Source organism: Lepidothrix coronata, unplaced genomic scaffold (genome assembly GCF_001604755.1).
Source record: "Lepidothrix coronata isolate B3197 unplaced genomic scaffold, Lepidothrix_coronata-1.0 Scaffold14, whole genome shotgun sequence".
Classification (NCBI taxonomy): Eukaryota; Metazoa; Chordata; class Aves; order Passeriformes; family Pipridae; genus Lepidothrix; species Lepidothrix coronata.
Window position 1 is genome coordinate 4,116,353 of NW_016690194.1, and position 21,515 is coordinate 4,137,867.

The 21,515-nt window shown below is 37.0% G+C and overlaps 1 protein-coding gene across 6 annotated transcripts in view; it reads right to left on the bottom strand.

The window, feature by feature from the left end:
* Positions 1–21,515, bottom strand: part of TLE1 (transducin like enhancer of split 1) — a 100,443-nt gene that overhangs the window by 19,728 nt on the left and 59,200 nt on the right. For 5 of the 6 annotated variants that reach the window (XM_017806244.1, XM_017806243.1, XM_017806239.1 and 2 more), the window contains 6 exons: positions 16,686–16,935; positions 14,771–15,018; positions 12,994–13,141; positions 12,432–12,582; positions 11,917–11,993; positions 7,946–11,174 (listed from right to left, as the gene is read on the bottom strand). In XM_017806244.1, coding sequence (XP_017661733.1) covers positions 11,067–11,174; positions 11,917–11,993; positions 12,432–12,582; positions 12,994–13,141; positions 14,771–15,018; positions 16,686–16,935 — 982 coding nt within the window. In that variant the 3' untranslated portion in view covers positions 7,946–11,066. Of the gene's footprint in view, positions 1–232; positions 11,175–11,916; positions 11,994–12,431; positions 12,583–12,993; positions 13,142–14,770; positions 15,019–16,685; positions 16,936–21,515 lie in introns of those variants that run through there. The other variant, XM_017806240.1, reaches the window with a different exon arrangement.

Genomic DNA, 21,515 nt, shown 5'->3' on the forward strand with positions numbered 1-21,515 from the left:
CTGACCAAACTCAGACTGACCAAGCTCTCTTTGAACTAACTACAGAAAAAGAAAGCAAGCACAGTTTACTGTGCTGTCGTTTGTTGGATCTCATCAGTTCTTATTGGATGAAGGGTGCTACTTAACGGTTTGCACATCTTTTCCAGTCATTAAGTGTTGGCCAAAAACTGGTTTGTCAGGTTTTTTTCTGAACACCCCCCCAGCCCCGCCAATCCTCTCTTAAACCATTCAACTATCCAGAGCAGCATTTGGAGCACTCCAAATCCCTCACAGCCCACTCTGGATTTTGGTTCTTTCCATAACAAAGCAAGAGCTTGCAGCTTTGAATTTATGGCAAGTTTCTGCTTTTCATACAGAATGATTTGTTACCTCCTTGCTCTGTGTAGAATAATAGGCTTGGCCTCATTAAAGCCAGAGTATGCCTGCAGGTAACAGTGTTCACAGTCTCATCAGCCAGAAGAAATGAAATTCTGCATACTCTATTACTCAGTTTAGTTCGTCTGTTTGTTACAAGAGAAGGCAAATCCAGTGATCAGCTGGGGCAGATTTTCTGTATCCTCTAAATGGGGCAGATTTTCTGTGTTCTCTGAATGTTCTTTGCTCATCCAATACACGTATTGCACTATACAAAAACCCCTCATTAGTTACTAAATGACAAGATTTATTTTGAGAATGCAATTAGTATGTAATACCTTGGAAAATGAACAGCTATTGTAAATACAGAATAAAGGCTGAAGCACCATAGCTCTTCTGTTCCTGTAGTTGTTTTGCACACAGCACTAAACTGCATAACTTCCAAAAAAAGGTGCTATAACTAATTTAGAAAGACAATGCCTCAACAAATTAGCATTTCAGGTTGCATTCATCATCACAAGAATTCAAAACAGGGATCCAGATAGCCCCATAACAGGAAGTTCTTCTGATCCCCTTCAGCTGGCCTTTGAACTATAAGCAATACCTGTTTTGCCATACTGCCCTATACTCTGCTCTTCTGCCTCAGCTGCATAAGGCAGGCCACTAATTTTCTCTGATCAGCTATGTGAGTGTTCATAAGCCTTGTCAGCCCGTTTACAACAGTGGACACCACTACAATAGGAAATGAGCATATTGATTTCACTCAGATCGCTGGGCAGCTGCCAGTTACCAACAGATCTCAGCTGAGTTTGAAAACAGCAATTGCAAAATGACTTTTTCCCTCCTGCTGCCCTCCTCATACTTGCTTCTGATCAATACATCATTCTGATTCACAAACACATCTTCCTCAGGAGGCTTTGAACCAACGAAGTACAAGTGCAAGCTCAAAGAAAATGCTGGCATTTATTTTTATGTTGCAAATTAATTCTACATATCCCCTCTCTCAGGATTCAAGGAAAAGTCAACTTTTTTATTAAAAGGCCCTAAAAAAACTGAGGTAAAGTACAAGATTAGAAAGGTAGCTCCAGTAGAAATGACAGAAGATGAAATTCATTGCATATCACACCATAAAAAGCACAGGGGAATTTGTTTAAACAAGACAGAGGTGAACCTCATAGCAGCAAGAAATTTAATGCTAAAATCTATCACAACTAATGTCTGTTCCACGAATTTTTACACTCAACAGTTACAGTACAAATCAGTTCCATTTCACTGTAACTGCTCCAAAATCAAAATGTATATACACATAGAATGAAATAGTCGAAAAGCGGTTTCTAATCTGACCAAGGCTCAACCAAGCAGAGGCAATTACCAATTTTTTTGAGATAAGCTTCATAAATTATCTTTCAGCTTTGTCACTTATCCTTTGAATTTCATATATACTAACATCATTTAAATATATAGTGGGTTTTGCCCATCTGTACAATGAAATTTCTGTATAAGGCTCTAACATCTCATCTCCCATCTTGCAATGGGAATGAGCTGGAGGGCAGCAAAACCTACCACTCATGCTTAAGCTCCCTGGAACAGGCTGACTATAAGCATAGCTAGGATAATAATTTGTTCCCTCCTTCAACCACACATAATACAGTCTTTACTCAGCAAAGTTGTTTCACACCATGCCAAACGTCAGCTTTTGCTGTGTTAATAGCTGCTCTGGGAGGATCAGTGTTGTGCTATCCTGCATTTTTTCCAGGGCCTGGAGATGCAATTTCCTACAATCTCCAGGCAATTTCCCACCGATTTTCTTGGGGACCTAATAGGCTGTGACAGGAGATGGAGCTAGCAAGCAGCAGGTGGCTTCAGAAAAGACAAATTGCATCTCTGCCACCTAACTGGGCAATCTAAAAAGACAGAGTTTATAGCTTTGTAGTGTTATTGGGCCCCATGCTAACAGCAAACTGTTCAAGCTGCTATCTGAATTTCATATTCTTTTCCTTCTGAATTGCTATCACCACACATCACTTTGTTGCACTTTTTCTGCGAACGACAGTTAGACACAGATCATGTATGATTACTAGTTTAACTGCCTTTTAACTAGACAAGCCCGGCTAAATGCTATTCACACTCAGAAACATGCAGTCTCTCTGTCAAACACAAAATATTTTGATTATTTTCATACTTGTTAAGGTACAAAGCAGATGCCTATGGAAAGGGATTTATTTAAAAACTAAATTCAAATGAGTGAGACAGTGTAAAGTATGGGAACAGTAAAAAAATCAACAGTGAGCACACTTATTGTGCTAAGAAAGTCCCACTGATTATATATAGTACAATATGAAAGCATTAAAAAAAGCTGAATATGACTGGTAAGTTCTCCCTCTACTCTGGCAGTTTTTGAAACCTAAAAAGTTAACCTGAGCAGTTAAAACAGTTCAAAACCACTCATGCTACCATTTACCTTGCAGATCGAAAACTATTTAAAGTAAGACTAGTAAAGCTGTAAGAATGTATCATCATATCCACTTTGATAGAAATGAAACTGATTTAAAGCTGCTAACCCCCACCTAAGATACAAAAAAAAAATAAATTAATGAACTAAAGAAAGTGATTCAAAGGCACATAATACTAGCAACTATTGCAAGTTATATCTGTCACTTTACTTCCCCTTACTGTTACAAATAACCCAGGGGAGAAATACTGTAAACACATTCTATTACAAAACCCTGTATATCTGTAAGTTTTTCTTCAAAATATAGAAGAATAAGTTTCCAAAGGCATGGAGATTATTAAAAACAACCAACAATAGTATGGAAATTATAATTAGCAAATTTGCAAGGTTAATATTTCCCCCCCCCCCAAGAATAAATTAGGTAAAAACAATCCCATCTAAATTATTGCTGTCTGTTGGGAGACAAAATTAGTACTGAGATGTATAAAATTTTACTATAATTCAACCCTAAGGACTTTTTTTTTAATTACTTAAGTAATGAAAAAATGTAAAATTACATTGAACAAAGCATTGAAATATTCTAACATGCATTTTGAAACTCTCACATTTAAACCACTTGTCATTAATATCCCCATTGTATATTTGTGGTTTTTAATAAGTTACACCTTGATAAAATACTGAAGAACCAGTCAGAATTATAAATAAGAGTACCAGGTCAATAACTTGCACTCAACAAAGAAGAGTGTCTACATAAACAAATAAAAAAGCTATTAAAACCATTCAAAATCCAGAAGTATTTCCTTTTACACATTCACTGATAAAAACACAAGAGAGTATCAGGATTTGAAAATCTTGAATCTGACAAATGAAAACTAATGATTTATCTATACAAGTTGATAACCTTCTTCAAGTACACATTCAAAAATTCAATTATATCATAGATTTGTGAATATTTACTCAACTGCCATTAGAAATACACATCTCACATAATTAACAATTAGAAAGACAGAGAAAGGTAGAAGCATTATGTATGCATAACTTATTAAAACATCTCTAGAGGTCTAATATATATTTAGGAAGAAACACAGGGGAGCACGGTAGTAAACTGGTTCCTGCATGAAAAAGGAAACTTATTGCAGGAAGTAAATTTAATGTGGTCACAAAAGTTGAATCACTCCAAAGTTTTGTTGCATGCATGGCATGCTAAGCAAATACCAAATTGACATTTAGAACATTTACATATTTAACAGCAGTGTTTGGCTGATTCATCAACAATTAAAAATATTTCAAATTTGTAAAGCTGTCAGATTGTATATTTACTTGAAAACAAATTAAAAAAATAGTCAGGTCCAATTGCAAAAAAAACGCCAATAGCTGACTATTTTTTAAGAATAAAGGGAATCTTCACAGCTCTGCAAAATATCTTGCTACAGCAAACCACAAAATAAGAGTTACTAGCTTATCATAATTGCAGCCAATTTTTTAAACAATGGGGATTGCTGAAGGAAGTGTGACAAAGACTGTGAAATGAACAGATGAATTTTATTTTAAACTAATTAGGCTCACTACCAGGAAAGTAACAAGTGATTTCTAAGTTTCCCACTGCTATAGGTTAACTTGCATTTATGACCCCTTCAGTCTGCTTATTAACTCCTCTAAACTGCCATTAAAATCAGTCCTTGAAGGAAAAACAACATTTATTGTTTGCATTTACAGGCTATCATCTCCATTTTCTATGCTAATGACAGAGTATACAAAAGGGATAATGATAACAATATGTTTGATTATTTAATCTCTTAATCTCTGTTGTCTTTGCCTTTAACTCGTTTTTGGCAGAAAACAGATAGAAACAGGGTTTGAGAGATATTATATCTTTGTGCTGTGAACACAGCAAAGGCAATCCTTGCACACAACAGAATTGTTTAGCATTCCTTGAAGCATCCTTTCTATGAATCAACCTTACTGTGGGCAAAAATCACAGGTGAAATTTTATGAGAGGAAAGAACAGATCTCAAAATTTTAAGCTTTACCTCAGAAGCCACCACAGAATTTTTCTATAGAGAGTCAACTACACTGACCGGCAATTTCACAAACAATAAAAGTATGAATATGGAACAATGCAGCTATTTTATCTCTGGGTGCTTGCTTTAAGAGAAATTATTACAACATACACTAACTGATATAATCTATGCAGCTATCCACCTAAATATTTAATCAGATTTTTCTGTAGTCTATGTATCACCCACAGGCTTATAAGCCACAAAATTCTTACTAAGGCATAGTAGAGACCTTAGATCCAGAAAGGACACAAAGTGTTGTTCAGCTTCCAGGAGCGAACTGTGGAACCCTCCAAAAAGAAACATGGGGAAAAAACCCCAAACAAGATTAAGATTTGAAGATGTTCAGATTTGAAAATGAAACCTGCTCAGATCTGAAAAAAATTAACATTTGTCCCCACAATACAAATTTTTTGGTATTCAGTTTTCTGAACATCAAGGAAACACAATCCTATTTCTCTCAAGAATTAATATATCATAGAAGCAATAGGTTCTTTGTTTTGAGATACAGCATCTTCAAGAATATTCCACCCTTTAACATTCCGCTCTTATTCATTTTTCTAATTTCTCTTCATGTTTTCTTGTTGTATTCATTTTACAGTTTTTAATGTAAGACAAAAAAAGAAATAAATCAACACAAAATAGTAAAAAAACAAACCAAAACATAAAACCAACTAAGCCCATCCATGTATACTTAAAGTATGCTTGAAACAGGTTTTGCTGCTTTAAAAAACGTCAAAGTGATTGTTTGAGCTCTCCTAGCTGAACAGAAATTCTGAGTAAATTCCTCAGAAATGTCAGTAAGCTAGAACCATAGGGCAGATTTTTCAAGCACCCGGGTCCTACATATCTGGTTTCCCTAGCAAAATCTACCACATTGCACCAAGCCCTTAAGCTGCAATGGGACACATTTTCAGCATGCTGAAAATGGGATTACCAATTGCTTGGAAGTGGATCTTGAGCTACGAAAATATAAGGTAATGGGAAATATTGAGAACTGACTGTGATTTAATTCCCCTTTCCTCTTAGGATTAGATGATTGCTTATGGATGTCAAAGAAATGTCCGCTTACAGTTCCAATACACAGCCCAGATGTCCTTGAATTACTATGCAGAAACATTTGAACAACCTTACAGACAAACTGGAATCTCATTCTATGTGAATTTCGTAGATTACATGTTAGATTACCCCTAAAATGTATGTGTGTTTAAGTTCCCATTTTCTCTTGTCCAGCAATGTGCCCAGGTGGCCAAGAAGGCCAATGGCATCCTGGCTCGTGTTAGCAATGGTATGGCCAGCAGGACTAGGAAAGAGATCTTCCCTGTCCTTGGCATGGGTAAGGGAGCACGTCAGATCCTCTGTTCAGTTTTCACCCTGCACCATAAGAAAGACATTAAGAAGTGTTCAGAAAAGAGCAATGGAGCTGGTGAAGGGTCTGGAGCATAAGCCTTTTAAGGAATGGCTGAGGGAGCTGGGGTTGTTTAGGCTGGAGAAACAGTGGCTCAGGGGTGACCTTACTGCTCTTTACAGCTACTCGAAAGGCAGGTGCAGCCAGGCAGGCGTTGGTCTCTTTTACCAGGCAACTAGTGATGAGACAAGAGGATATAGCTTCAAGCTGTGCCAGGAGAGGTTCACGTTGGACACTAGAAAGAATTTTCTCATAGGAAGGGTTGTCAAGCATTGGAATGGGCTGCCTAGGGAGATGGTGGAGTCACCATCCATGCAGGTGTTCAAGAAATGACTGGATGCAGCACATAGCGCTAGGGTTTAGTTGACATGGTCATGTTTGGTCACAGATGGGACTCGATGATTTGGAGATCTTTTCCAACCTAAATGATTCTGTAATTCTGTCTCTCCATGTATTCCCTGCCATGAACATCTTCTTTCATTCTGGTGTTCATCAGGGTCTATTCTGAGTTTCTTCCCCTCTGGGAAAGATGCTATGACTGAAGTCTTTCATAGACCTACATTCTCATATTTTTCCTACATACTTGCGGTAGAGGGAAAAAAAAATCCTTTAAGGAGACAACAGAGTTGGAGCCAGTCCAGCTTCTCCAGTGAAGTGATCTAAGGGGTAAACACTTTTTCAGTAGTGTGAAATCTGAAGTCAGTACTCTTCCTTATCCTGAAAACATCAAAGTCCACCTTCTTTATTACTAGAATGGTGGAATTTCCCCATCAACTCAAAATTGCAACAATGTAATAGAAAATATGAAGGACAATTCTAAATATGTTACATAATCCCACAGGTTCATAAGTGGGCCAGTCTTTCCACGAAAACAACAAATAAACAAAAACCAAAAAACCCTACCAAAACCCCAAACCAAAAATCAATTTGTCAATCTGAGTTTATGTTGCTTAAGTAACTTAAACACTTCAGAAAATTCTGCTTGTATCACTTGTGTCACAAAAGTGTGACAGAAAAATTATGGTCAACCGTTCATAAATAAAAGCATGTTTAAGACTAGATGTTTAACATGTATAAGACATATGTAAACATGTATAAGACAGACTCTGTATTGATGTTTACATTAAAAAATAACACTACTGTTAACAGTCTAAGAAATTAATATTTTATACTTTTAAAGGAACAAAAGCTTTTGAAATGCCAAATGAGATAAAAAGAACTAATGCTGATGAAAATTCTCTCTCAGGTACCAGAGTCTTGTGGATTAACATGGGGAACTATCTTTGTTTGGAATTATAATCAAAAAGAGATAGTCTTACACACTGATAAATGCATTGTGTGGAATAATATCATGACTTTCTGCACAATTGATTTATAAAGGGTTATGCCAAGTGCACATATACAAAATATACATATTAGAGCTGACTAAGGATTTTGTTCAGTTGAATTGATATTACCACAAATCCCCTCTTCATCAGTTACTGTTTGCACTGACATCCAAAACATCTTTTGTAAGGACTCCCTACTTCTATCCAGCACTAGCATTTGCCAGAGTAGCACTTAGACATCTCTGAATACTGAGGGCCACTCGGCAAACAAAGACTGTCCCAAAAAGGGGCTAAGCAAAGGAATCTATTATGACTGTAATTAAAATGACAAAAAAAAATTAATTACCTACACCATAGTTACTGGTGTACTTCTTTTTTCCATATGGCTTTTCCAGTGCTTTTGCTGTCACTGCTTATCTTAGTTCGTCTGTTTCTTCATTCAATATGCAATTATTTCCACCCACTACTTTACACAGGGCTATAAGAACTTACAGAAGCTAAAAGCTTGACATGTTTTAAATCTTGTAGGTTGTTGTGTAGACAGATGCCAAGATTTTACTGAATCTATCTTTTCCTAAAAATTACATCTGCAGGTGGAATAGGCTTTACTGCCTGACAAATGAAAAAACTCACAATGTTTCATAAACCAAAAGTGAAATCTGGAACAACAAATTGAGAGAACTACTTTATGATGCATGTGCAAGTTTTTAGACTCAAGGTTTAAAGTAGATCTGATGGGGGAAAAAAGAATTAATTTCTTAATTACAATCAAGAAACAGACGGTACAAATATGATTAAATTCATTCACATGCATAAATAACGTCCAATTCCGTAACTGCTCTGACACAATGTGCCTTCTAAAAGCGAAGAAGACGAGGTATTTTATGATTTTCCTAATACTATTATTTTAAACCTCCTGATTGCCAAGAATGTGGTCTTACTAGCAAGCACTATGTTGCAACATATAGCACATCCATTATACTGGTGTTATTTTTCTTTAGTTTACATGGATGTGTTAGAACACTTGCATTCTTGGTTCCTCTAATATCAAGTTCAGAGAACGGCAAGAGAAGAGCCATAAAGTAAAAGCCAAGGTGATAGCAATTTGGAAAAAATCCAAATGTTCCTAACTGCAGCAAATTTGCCAGTACTGCTAAAGTCAATGATCATTGGCAGAGTCAGATGTTCAGAGAAACTTCAATATGAAAAGTGTAAAAATCAAGTAAAATCTAGTAAACACTCTTTTTAAAAATTTTCCCTTTTAAAAATGACACAGCATTTCACAGTATTTCAATGTGGCAAATTCTCTGAAAATTAATTCTTTGAAAAGCCTGATGATTCTGCTTTTTGTGTGAAAGCAACGTGGCCAGCACCTAAGCTGGCCTGTCCTTTTCATACAGATACATATTGACAACACAGCAATTGACAAAGATATAGATACATATGGATAGAACACTAGTTTTAAATGTCTAGGAGACCAGATTAACCTGAATGGTTAACATTTTACATTCCAAATGCAAAGTTAATACATTAAGGCTATTGCAATTCTAGATGCTATAAAACGGTTTCAGTAGAATAGTCATGTAAATTGAAAAGAAAACCAGCGTCTCTTCAGACTGGAAACTAAGATAAATTTTGCCCCCAGATGAGAAATTCCTTATCTAGCCAATGCATCTGTCAGTCAAACTTGTTTCTTCCTAGATGCCTGTCATTGAAAGAGCGGGGATATGGGTCATTGTAAAATGCTAGCAAAATGAGAAAGCAGTTCTTTACAGATGAGTCTTAACCTGTCTGCCAGTTTGTGTAATCTGAATTGTTCTGTTCATCTGTATTCTCCATTAGCAATGGAAATTCTAATTAAATTACAGAATGCAGGAAACGTATGGCCCTCACTGGTGCAATAGCTAGGTTTGTCTAGCACACAGTGGTAGAACTCGTTTATCTGAAAAAACACAGAATAAAATTAACATGCTCTCCCCTGATCCACTGCTCTTGAGTACATCAAGAAAACTTGAAGATGCGTAGCTTTGATAACTGGATGCTTAGCATGGCTCTTCACAGATGTATCACACTTATGCCACAGGGGAAAGGACTCAAAGGTTTCTCCTTATGAATACATAGAGCCTATAGGCCTGTGTAACACTGGACACTCAGGAAAATTAATTCTAATTAATTTGTAGAGTGAATTAGTTAAAAATCAAAATATTCCTTTGTCAATATTCTCACAAGAAATTAAGAAGCAAATTTAACTTAATTTAGATTAATTCACTTCACTTGCAGCCCTGCAAGTATTTAACATCTTTAAGTGATCCCCTGTAAAACTCACACTTTTGGTAATTTAGTTAAATTTACCTGAGTATCTAAGTATAGACAAGACTTTAAAAAGTAAACGGTCATTAACTACCACTTCTCTGTAAAATATGAAGCAACTTATCTAGCTTTTCTCATCACAGACATCCTCAGTTAATGAATAAAGGCTCTGATGTACTTAGTTGAAATGCAGTCTCACACGAATTCTGTTCAACTGGGGGAAAAAGGAGAGGGAAGTCCCTATTTTTCTAGAGAAATGAATGAATGAGTTATGATCAGGCACATATTACTGTTGCTGCCAAAAAAATTATACATAGGACATCAAAATAAACTTAAAATAAACAGCACAGCTTTATGAAATGTTCAATTTTTATATTTACACTATAATTAGTACAAAATTGCCTTTTAAGTTTTCTGTAGCACAAGACAGTATCTACCGGACTTGATACCCTAGTATGTCAAAACAACTACTTTGAAGTATGATAAAAGAATCTAGGAATAGTTATAAAGAATAAGACACCATTTTCAAACTATACATAGTGTTTGCTTTTGATTCTAAAAAGGTACTTATATCCCCAAACGGTTTTTAATTTTAAATAAGCAGGGCAGGCAGGGAGGGGGCAAGGGGGAAGACTGGTTGTTGATACTAAAGCCTTTACTGTAGTAAACTAAATATATTTACAATTTATACAAATGTTTGACCTTCAACGAAAATATAAAAACATATCACAAGATGCAAAACCATGAAACAAGTTCATCTGAGACACTGCTGCTCTACACAGGACAGAATGCAACTTGAACTGCAAGGAACAGAAAGGTATTTATCCCCCATATTCAGGCAATGAGAACAATTTGCGTGAGGTCATAAATGAAAAAATAAAAGGCTGCAACATTCTTCAGTAGACTTGGCTTTTAAAAACTATGTCAAAAACCTAGGCTAAATCTGTCCATCTTGCCTCTGTGTTCCATCTGGTCCATGTAGCCAGAACTTAGTTGCTGGATGTTGTCTTCTATTTTGAAAAATTGAAGCAGTTTCACGGCAAGGTCTGGAACCTCAACACTTTTGTACCTTATAAAAGTCAAAACCTTTCTACTTCTACAATTAAGAACAATTTGGGCCAGTTCAACTTCTAAAAGTTATATCCCCATCATATTTTTCAGTAGATAACTTCATAGACTGTAGCTTTTTTGTCTCCAGAGCCAGTGACTATGTACTTATCATCCACAGAGATGTCACAACTAAGCACTGATGAAGATTCTTTTGACTAGAAGAAAAATAGAAATATATTACATCATTAAAAAAAGTCTGTTACCCATTTTGGATTGATGCCTTAAGCCCCTAATGTTTGTTTTTTTTTATTTTTCTAATATTTGTAAGACTTGTAAGTTTTATAAGTAGTGGAAGTAAATTTTAAAAGCAGCAACCCCCCCCCCCTTTGTCCCTTGTTCCTTCCCCTTTCTCTAGCACCCTTGTTTATACATTCCTTAACCCTCTTACCCCATTCTATGCTCCCTATATCAATCCTACTCCTGAATACAGCAGAGATGTTTAGTCTTTTGTCAAGGCAAGGCCTAGATTGTTGGCAGAACAGCATATCAGGGCCTAAACCACAAGAATACGGTCAAGAATTAGGTAACTATGTACCCTTTGTGCTCTGATGAAGAGGAAGGTGGGATGAACACGGGGTCCCAAAACCCCCAGACCCATTTCTCAGGGGGTGGACCCTGGGGCGGACCAGAGTAAAGGCCACAGGGTGGACACATCTGGGATTGGATGGAGGGTATTATAAAATGTAACATCTCAGGCACGGACGCCGGCGTCTTGTAACATCTTAGCCTTGGCAAAATAAACCCTTTCTTATCTCACCCCTAATTAACTGCTCTGGAGATTTTTTCAGCACCAAAATACCAGGGCAACAGGATAGATCACATAAATTAAGATATCTGAGTCCACTCTTGGGACTCTGGGTATTCTAACTTTTTCTTTAAAAGCAATATCACCCTCACCTGGAAGATACTGGCTCCGTAAGGAGTTCTCCATGCATTAAGAAGGTTATCTTTCCCAGTACTCACAAACCATTTACCTAGAATATAAACCAGAAGGACTACTGAAACATGAAATAGAACATCTGACAAATTTTGTGTTTTGAATTCTTATCAATGAAATCTGTTAACTAACTACCATTATAAAAGCTCTCACCACTAATCAAAATAGTACTTTTGCTTACAATCAGTGTGGACACTCATGCTTTTGCAGTGCATTACATACTAGGAAATCCCTAGACTCTGTAAACAGAAATAGCTTTTTACACATGAATCAATCCTCACAGCAGCCTTTAGACAAACGGATGGTTGTTTGTAGATAAGTGCATGTGAATTCATAAAGCAGAGATATTAATTCATTACTTAAACCGAGATACTAAATAAATTTTGATGATCAAATGAGCCATGGCTATATAATAATTAATTAGCAAAACACAAATAGAGCTCCGATCTCCAGTTCTGTGTTCAGGGCAACTTACCACAGTAAGCAAACTTGAGTGACAATACACAACTCTCATGAAGGTGCAGCTGATATTTGTCCGGTTTATTTACATGTAGCACTTCTACATTGCTGCTCTCCATTCCCACAGCTAGCCATTCACCAGTAGGGCAATAACCAAGGGAAAATATCTGAAAATTATACCACATTTACACCTTTTATTAAAGAACTAAAGATAGTTATAGAAAACTATCTTTAGAGAACTAAGTTCTTCCTTCTGCAGTTAAAATTAATTTGGAGAGGGAGAGAGAGAGAAATAAGGACAAATTCAAATAGTTCAACAGCAAGACTGCAGTTCAAAATTCAAGTAACTAAATAACTCCTGGTCTTACCTATTAACTTAGGAAAAAAGAGTAGTGTCAGGCTATCATTTTGTTCTGGATTCTAAGCATATAAGAAAGCTTCAAAATATTGTGTTGTGAGCAGCCAAAAGGAAGAGAGGGAACAATGTGCCAATTGCACTGGGCTCAATCTCATCTCTCATCCTAAGTGTTTCCTTCCCACAGCACACAGTCCCCCAAGCTGCAGGAAAATCCTGTTACCTGTGATGTGAAGTCATGCTGCTGTAGCTGTCTCCCCTCTCTCAAGTCCCAGGATCTGACAGTGTTATCCAAACCGCCTGTCCAGAGCTTAGTACCATCATTAGAAATGTCAATACAGCTGGCTCCATCTGTGTGGCCCTGGAATTGCCTGATAAAAAAACCAGATTGAATAACTATTTCCTGCCAGAGCTCAAGGTAAACACTGTTGTAGTGTTAGTTTTGGACTCTGTACATGTGTGTTATCTCTTCTGTGTCTGCTGATGAGCAAGAATTAGCCCCTCCCTTTTACTAAGCATTAAATACCAGTATTACAAAAAAGTTTTCCAGGTGCTAGAAGAATGAACTGCATCATGGCTAGCTGAATAAGTCAAATCTTTCCTATCAGGTTTTGAATAGCAAAAAAACCCCACCTGTGAGAATACTAAAGCACAGTAACTCTAGTTAAAACCACTAAGGACAACTCAGATTAAATCAAGTGCTCAGGGAACAAAACTTCCAATTTCAGAAAACAGCTTCTGTATTTTTCTTCGGCTGCAAGTCAAGAAGATAAATAAAAGGCAGATATTAATAGAAGGGGATCTAGATAGAGATCCAGACAGTTAAACTCTAGCATTGTTGAGTCACAAAGTTGCATTCTCTGTGGCAGATTAGAAAAATCTAAATGGTGCAGTCCTTCTCATTAGCAACTCCCAGCTTTCAGCAACCAGAAGGTCATCTCAAGTTTTTCTTAACCCTTTGGCAAAATCCTATGCCTCAGTGTGAAAGGTGGAGGGCAGGTGGGGAAAAGACAACTAGCTTGGGAACAAAGGGTATGAATCACTAAGAGCTGCCATGGAAAGGTCATGAGGCATATTTTGTTTTGTAGCTCTGATCTCAAAATTCCATGTGTCAGCAAGATCAGCCAGAAAGTGGTGGGAACACCTACAGTAAACATTTAAAAAACAAGACAGTTATAGATGGAGAAAGTGCACCTTTACAGGGACTAAGCATGCACAGGGCAAATGGAAGATTTTATATGAATAAAATCGTATTTATTGGCTCAGAAGTTCAACAGAAAGCAAAATTTGCATGGATGTTAACATGATTATTTGGATATAATTTTAAGATAATTACTGATATACAGGAACTTTAACTGAAACACAGCAGACTAAGCATATTCTTCAGTGTTTGTGTTCAGAACTTTTAAGGTAACATGGCCTTTCCCAAATTTGACTATCTCTTCTCAAAATATTCTAAGCCACCACTACTTTGGTAAGCATAAATTTATAAAATTTATATTCTAGTTAACCCCTGTGCTATCCTAAAGAACTGAGGTTCCACACTTTCATTACTTCTATAAGATTAATTTTCCTACTTAACATCATTAAATAAGAATTGAAAATTCTTTTTATGACTTAACAAGGCTTAAGACATAGGAAAAGAACAAACCTCAGAGTTCCCTAAAAGGCATGTTCAGTCTATACTGATCACAAACCAGCAGAAATGCTGCTTGTAGAAACCTGCAGACCAATCCCAACTATTTGAAACGCACAGGAACTTTTACACTGACTGCAGTAAGTTATGGACCAAACCATTAGGCCCTGAAAGCACATCTTCCAAGACTAGGCTGAAGATACCAAAACTAGTTTCTGCCTAACTTGGGTGCAAGCCATATTCTTTGAATAAAGAGATACTATTTACTTTGCTGTCAGGAACCCTATTCAGGGAGATAAATATTTATGTAGCAGTCCAAAGAATAACTTCTACAAAAATCTTCTGTAAACAAGTAATGACTCACCTGACCAATGTCTGATTGTGCAGATCCCACACTGCAATGTTCCCATCACTGCAGCATGAAAAACACACCTTGGAATCAGGGCTGATAGCCAGTGCATAGCAGGCAGGTGCTGAGGATGTCAGCTCTGCTTTTATACGAGGAGTTGGTGCTGCCAGGTCCCATATGGATAATGTGCTGGCTTCCCCGCCAACTATAAGGGTGCATCCATCAGGCAGCAATTTACAAGAGCGGATGTAGTTATCTCTATTCTGTACAACACAAATCACCTCAGTTATGTTAATACATGCTTGCCAGTAATGACCACTAATATGACTCTAACTACATCAAAGTTTTAAAGAGTTTGCTATTTTTAACATTACCAAAGTACTGAAGAGGAACCAGCATACTCTAAAAGGTTTCAAACACCTACTTGTCATCACTAATTAGAGACTGCAACTGCAGAAATTAAAAGTGCAGACTCCTGTTGCCACAGACTATACTATTGCAAACCTGATGAATAGCAAGTTTTCTATCTCATTACACAAAAACAGAGACAAAATAAGCTTGCATTTCTGCAAATGCACTCCATAAGTAAAGGTCACCAATAGGAGAAATATTAAAGCAAATGATCTTTCATTTGGCATTCAGACAACCCTATAGGAAAATATAGTTCAAGTCTCATGCCCTTCAGGTTTTGGAATTTTTCTTTCAAATACTATTTTGCATTCACAGTATTAAAGTTAAAAGATTAGGTATTCCCATACTGGTCTTATGTTTATGTTGGTCCTTTGCGGTTCAACATGATTCTTATCGTACTTATCAATTTCACGTTTGTGATACTATTGCTGATTGCGAGGTACTACAGGAGAGTTAGTGACAGAAGACACTTCTTCCTTCACTTATTACAAGTTTGCTTGACTGGCAGCAGTTCTTTAGTAAATGGATGGTTAAGATGCATAACTCAAAACCACGAAAAAAAACACTTGAAAAATGTAGTTAATAGCATTACTACTCCTATTTTTTTTTTCTTAATTCACGGCAAAGGAGCAGTAAGCAGTGCAGTGGAAATGTTGGCTTAATCAGTCATTACTGCTCTGTAACTAAAATTAAGGTTTTGTATCCAGACACATACCTGAAAAGAATACCTATTCAATTGCACTGTTACTGCTAGGCAATTAACAAAAGGATAGCAATAAATAAAGGGTAAAGCGTGAAAAAATCAAAATCAAAACAAAAAACTCAGCCCATTTACTGAATTATTTTCATTTAGAATACATATTGCTGTGCTTTACGACATTAAGTCTTTTCAATTAACATTTCACAAACACCTACACTGCTTCTGAAGAGAAGAATATTTTAGTGAGCCATGAGTGAACCTTCTTTGAGTTAGCTTTTCAGATACCTATACTACTGCACCCAGTCCCTTTTGTATCCTGCACATGTGAAACCAACCAACCTATATGTATAACTTGTGGATCATGAACAAAAGTATAGAGAGATTTAAAGTGACCTTGGTACCTTATCGCATTATTTCATCATGGTTGTTACCATCTTACAAAACATGAGATTGTCACTCATCACATGAGTGAAAGAACTAGGAAGATTCTGAGCGGCCCTGCAGAAGCCCAGCTGCATTCCTTTTAAACTTATGCATAAAAATCATCAGCATAATGGGTGGAGGAGGGGGGAAGAGGGAGAAAAAAAATCATTCTACTCAGAAATCTGATCTGTTATTTGACCCTTAGTGATGATATTTGTCCCTAAACAAACCAGCAATATTCTCTGTAACCTGTTATGTGCTAAATAAAAACCCACCAGGAAACAGATCTGCCTGCTATTTCCTTGTCATATGAACAAAATCCAGTCAAGGACAGCTATTTCCTTACTGAGTCTCTAAGGAGAAGCTACCTGTGTGGACAAGTTCCTGTTCACCTACCAGGCAGTCCAGCTGAGAGACAGGGCTCTTGTTGCCAGGCTGGCTGATGTCCCAGACTTTGACGCACCCCTTCCCACCTGTGTACACGTGTCTTGTGGGGTTGCTGATGGTAACTGCACACACAACTTCCCCGTGGTTCAGAGTGTTGATCTGACGGGCATGGCGAGGGATTCCTGGACCAATGAGGGCATCAGGAGGGAAAGGAACTGGCTGCATCTGACCATCTGCAGTAACGTGAAAGGAGTAGGCTCTTTTGGGGAAGAGAAGAAAAGAGAAAACAAAACAAACACAAAAATCAGCCATTACAGTACTACGATGCAAGAAAAACACAATATTTTTAATTTTAATTCTTTGCCAATCATCTTTTTCATAAAAATCAGAGCTATAGTGCCAAGTAATACAGGCACATGAAACCTCAGAGGGAGATAAGGATACACAAAAGAAATTTTCAGCTTGCCTCAACTTAAGTGTTTGTGTAGTGGGGAAGCAGGTTAAATTCTACCCTTACACCTACATCCCAAGGTCATGGCTGCTATCCCTCAATCACCTGGATAATCAAAAGAACTTTCAGCCCCTGGTTTCTAGGCAGCAGTTTCAAGTCTTTACACCACAAGTCCTACAGCAGCAGTCTCTCACCTGGCACTGCTATCTCATCCTTCTTCCAGGAGGTTTGTACCTGTTGCATTGCAGTAGCACTAGCCAAAGATAAAGTTTTGCTTGATTTCTGCATCTTAGCTTTAACATCACCACCAGCTGTGCTCACATGCCCCTCCTTCTACCTCGCAACTAGTGCTTTAAAGAGAAAATGGAAACATGTAGAGTGGTTGTTCACACCTTTCCTCAGAAAGCCAATACCATCATATTATAATTGTTTTCCTGAATAAGTATACTGGAAAAGCTGAAAGGCTCAGTTTTTCAGATAAGTCTTGGCTCTTCTGAAACACCTTTTATTTGTATTCAGTGCACGATTTCAAGCACATGGAAACTGAGGGTTGAGGAAGTGAAATACCAGCACTGAATAAAAACACTCCTCCTTAGGGGAAGTACCATGAAGAAATTATTTCTTCATGGTCACTCAAATGCTGAGTCAGCTCTACTCAAGGACAAGGGCACAAACACCAACTAATAAAGGTTTCAGGTACAGGGTTTCTTCGCTTGTTTTAAATAATGAAAATACTACTGCAAAAGGCTGGTTTTTGCTATACTAGTGAGCTCCTTTTTTGCTGCTTGTGGTTTAAGCACATCCATATCTCATGCTTTTGATGCTGCTGTTACATTAACAGCATTCTACAAGAGGTCAAAATGGATAAAAAATGGTGAGATATGAGTATTCTTTTTTCTTTTTACTAACGATCTGCCATCTCTCTCTAGTGATACCTTTATTTTTCTAATATATTCTTGTGTTCAGAATTGTCCTTTCTTTTCCAAATCTACTTTCTTCCTCAGAAAAGTTCACTGTAGCTCAACTATTAGTATTGCATCCATCTTCCAAGAACCCAACAACAGATATTTCTATTTAATCTTCTGTTCTGAGCAATAAGCTAGTATTTTCAAAGTATTTTATTACATGTTCCCAAGCATCACACAGTTTGAAATGAAGGAACATGCAAGATGCCTGGATCTGTAACAGACATCACAAAGCAACTGAACACACCCAGAAGCAGAGCAGAAGATATTGCTTTGAAAAAGAGTGAGGAGAGATGAAAGAATTGTACAGTTCTTTCATACAGAAGATAACAGTGGAAATAGTCACCCCATGAAATATCACAGTTTTCTTGGAAGGGAAGGGTAAAACCTGGTGAACAGTAACTGCTTTAAGACAGAGAAGAAATTAATAGTTCATATACATGCAATTCCTGTACTTCATTTATGTTTCATGGTAGGACATATGAGTGGAAAGCCGGCTCAGAGAATATACAGAAACAGAGGATGAGCAAGTGCAAAAGAAGACAAACCTTTTATGTCATAGAAATGTCAGGAACAGGAAATGTAAGGTAAGAAAGGAAGTGCAAAGTTCACTCACTTACATGTATATCAAATGTATTTTGTCCCACGGCACCCTTGCTCTTTTTTGTATGAAAAATTACAGTAATAATAAAGACTTATCTAGAAATCTGTATCCAAGAGAAATAGAGACAAGACTGTCCCAAAGCAGCTATTCACTAAACTGATCAGACACAGGATGAGAGAGGAAACAGAACAGGAGTGGCAACAAGACTGCTTGAGGCTGAACAACTGCTCAGGTTCATCTATAGAATCCAACTAAAGAGTCATAGCACTTAAGACACTGAAAAGCCGCACCCCATCCTGGGGTCCAAATCTAAGTCAGTTGCAGAATATTTGATAGCAGTAAGAGTACACAAAACTACACAACTTTGAAGTCTCAGCCTACCCTTGCTTTTATCATGGACTGAAGTAAGACAATTAAGCAAGTATTAGGCAATTTCTTCCAGCATGTTCAAGATGATTAATTTACTTGTTTGTGACTTTTTTTTTTAATGGAAGGTTAAAGCTCAAATGTTCTGTTCAATTCAAAATACCTAAATAATTGGTGTTTTGAAATGCTTAGATGCATACACAGAGATTCTCAGTTCCTGATTGACATGGGGTGTCAGGAATAGAAGAGAACACTTTTCAAGTACACAATTTCATGTGTACTGTAGAATTGTGATGACTCTCCTACTCTGAAACATGAGAAACCTACCCAGTGTATTTTTCGTTATGTACAATTTTACCAGTATGCCTGTGTTTAAAGTGTGGCTATACCAATCATAGAAATAGTCTGTCTTTATCATCATGAGCTGGCATTTGCTTCTAATACTAGTTGATCAGGACCCAGGATGACTGAGTTTGATGGCCCAACAAACAGACCAGGGATAGTTTTGTACAAGCCAAGAGAGATTTTTCTACAGTGCAAGTTATCTGCAATTCACTGTAGAAAGAAATGGCTAGACTTTGCCAAATCCCTCTGCCAAGACAAGTATACAAAAAAGTAAATGCTCCTGTTTGCTTGAAGATATGCAGCATGTAATGCTAATATCACCACTGCCAGCATACTTATGGGTATGGTGGTCTAGTGACTTGTATCTGCTAAGTATTATGGTATAACTTTTTGTTACACATACCTTGTAACTTCGACAAAATTTGCATCGTTTGCCAGACTGACTCTCTCTAGACAAGGAAAGCTTCTGTCCCCAGAAGAACACAGTAATGGAGACAGCAGTGCAAATGACTAATCGCTGTTGTCCTTGGCTTCCTCTCCACAAGTCACCATGGTAAGAGGGCTTACTCTGCTAATTCTGGAAAGGACTGTACTTACAGTGCTACACTAACAGAAAATTTCATTTTTAATGCACTAGACATATTCACAGGTCTGAATTCTCAAAATTGACAAGCATTTTCACTGTCCAGCCTCAAAAGAGTCAATAGTTAGTAAAATCCAGCGAATCCTTGAGTTCTCTAAAGCTCAAGATATTTCTTAACAGGCACCAATTGACCACCATCTTTTTTTAGAACTGACAGGGTAGGTCAGAAAGTGTTGTTCAGCCTCATGACTAGCACAGATTTCTGTCTCACTCTGAACATTCTGCCTATATGATAGATAGCTATCCAATCATGGATTCCATGAATATCCATCTTTGGCCAAATGACAGTTAGCATTAAGAGATCCCTTCTTCGTATTGGGCTAACAACCACAGCAAACAAAGAAAACTGTCTTATACAAATGCACTTACAATTTAATATAAAACAAGCTAAGTATATATCAATTAATATGTAAATATATACTTGTAACTAAATAAATATTATTAAAAGAACAACTACAAGACAAACTTCTGTGCCTTTTATTTAGAAGAGTTCTGAGAAACAGTATACTGTCACTTATATTATTTCTGAATAACAGAAATATTCTTCTCTCTACTGCATCCAAAGACTTTTCTTCATCTGTGTCAAAACAGCACAGAGAACCTGCAGAGTTCCTATACACAGCAACATAGTAAGTTTTATTCATACAACCCAGTTTCTCAGTTTAAACCTCCAATTTCCAAATAAGTATATAGCAAATATCATCTGACATGCTGAGGAGAGTTCAGAATAATTAATTCACTACTCAAGAATGTAGCAAATAAACTAAACTATCTGCCAGCTACTCCAAGTATTCAAATTGATATAAAGCATACAATTCCTGCCTAATTAAAGTATGATGTCTTAAAAAAAAACAAGAAAAAAAACCCACAAAAATGCATAAAACCAAACTCCACAGATAGTCACTTAACTATGAAATACCAGGATACAAAGCGCAGCAGCAGACATGCACTGTCCTTTTGTCTTGAACAGTGTAACAACCAGAACTCAGCTACAGAAAAACAGCGTTTGATAGCTTACAATATAAAATATTTCCAGGCATTAATAATGAAAAAAGTCACTGAAAGCTTATGAATATACTTACTTAGAAGTAAAAACTTACAGCCATTGGATTATGCCATCTTCAAAAGCATTTTATGTAAGTATGCCAAATTCCATTAAAGCCAGCAAGAATGAGTCTGCCACTTAATGAAAGAATGTTTTGAGAACAAAGCCTTCTCGTTACTGCATTGAATTTAAAAACACCACCATCTGATATATAACACCAACTCATTGAGCCCTCACCCCAGTATTCTTGTCAACATACCACCAACTTTAAGTAAAACCAAGATTTAACAGGTTTTTCACACTGCCAACAGATTGATAAGTCTGTTCTCAGAAGCATGGTGGGTAACAACAAAAACACATTCAGAATGGCTTTCCAAATAAAGTCTGCTGCTTTCCTACTGTTATAAGAAAAGATCAGAA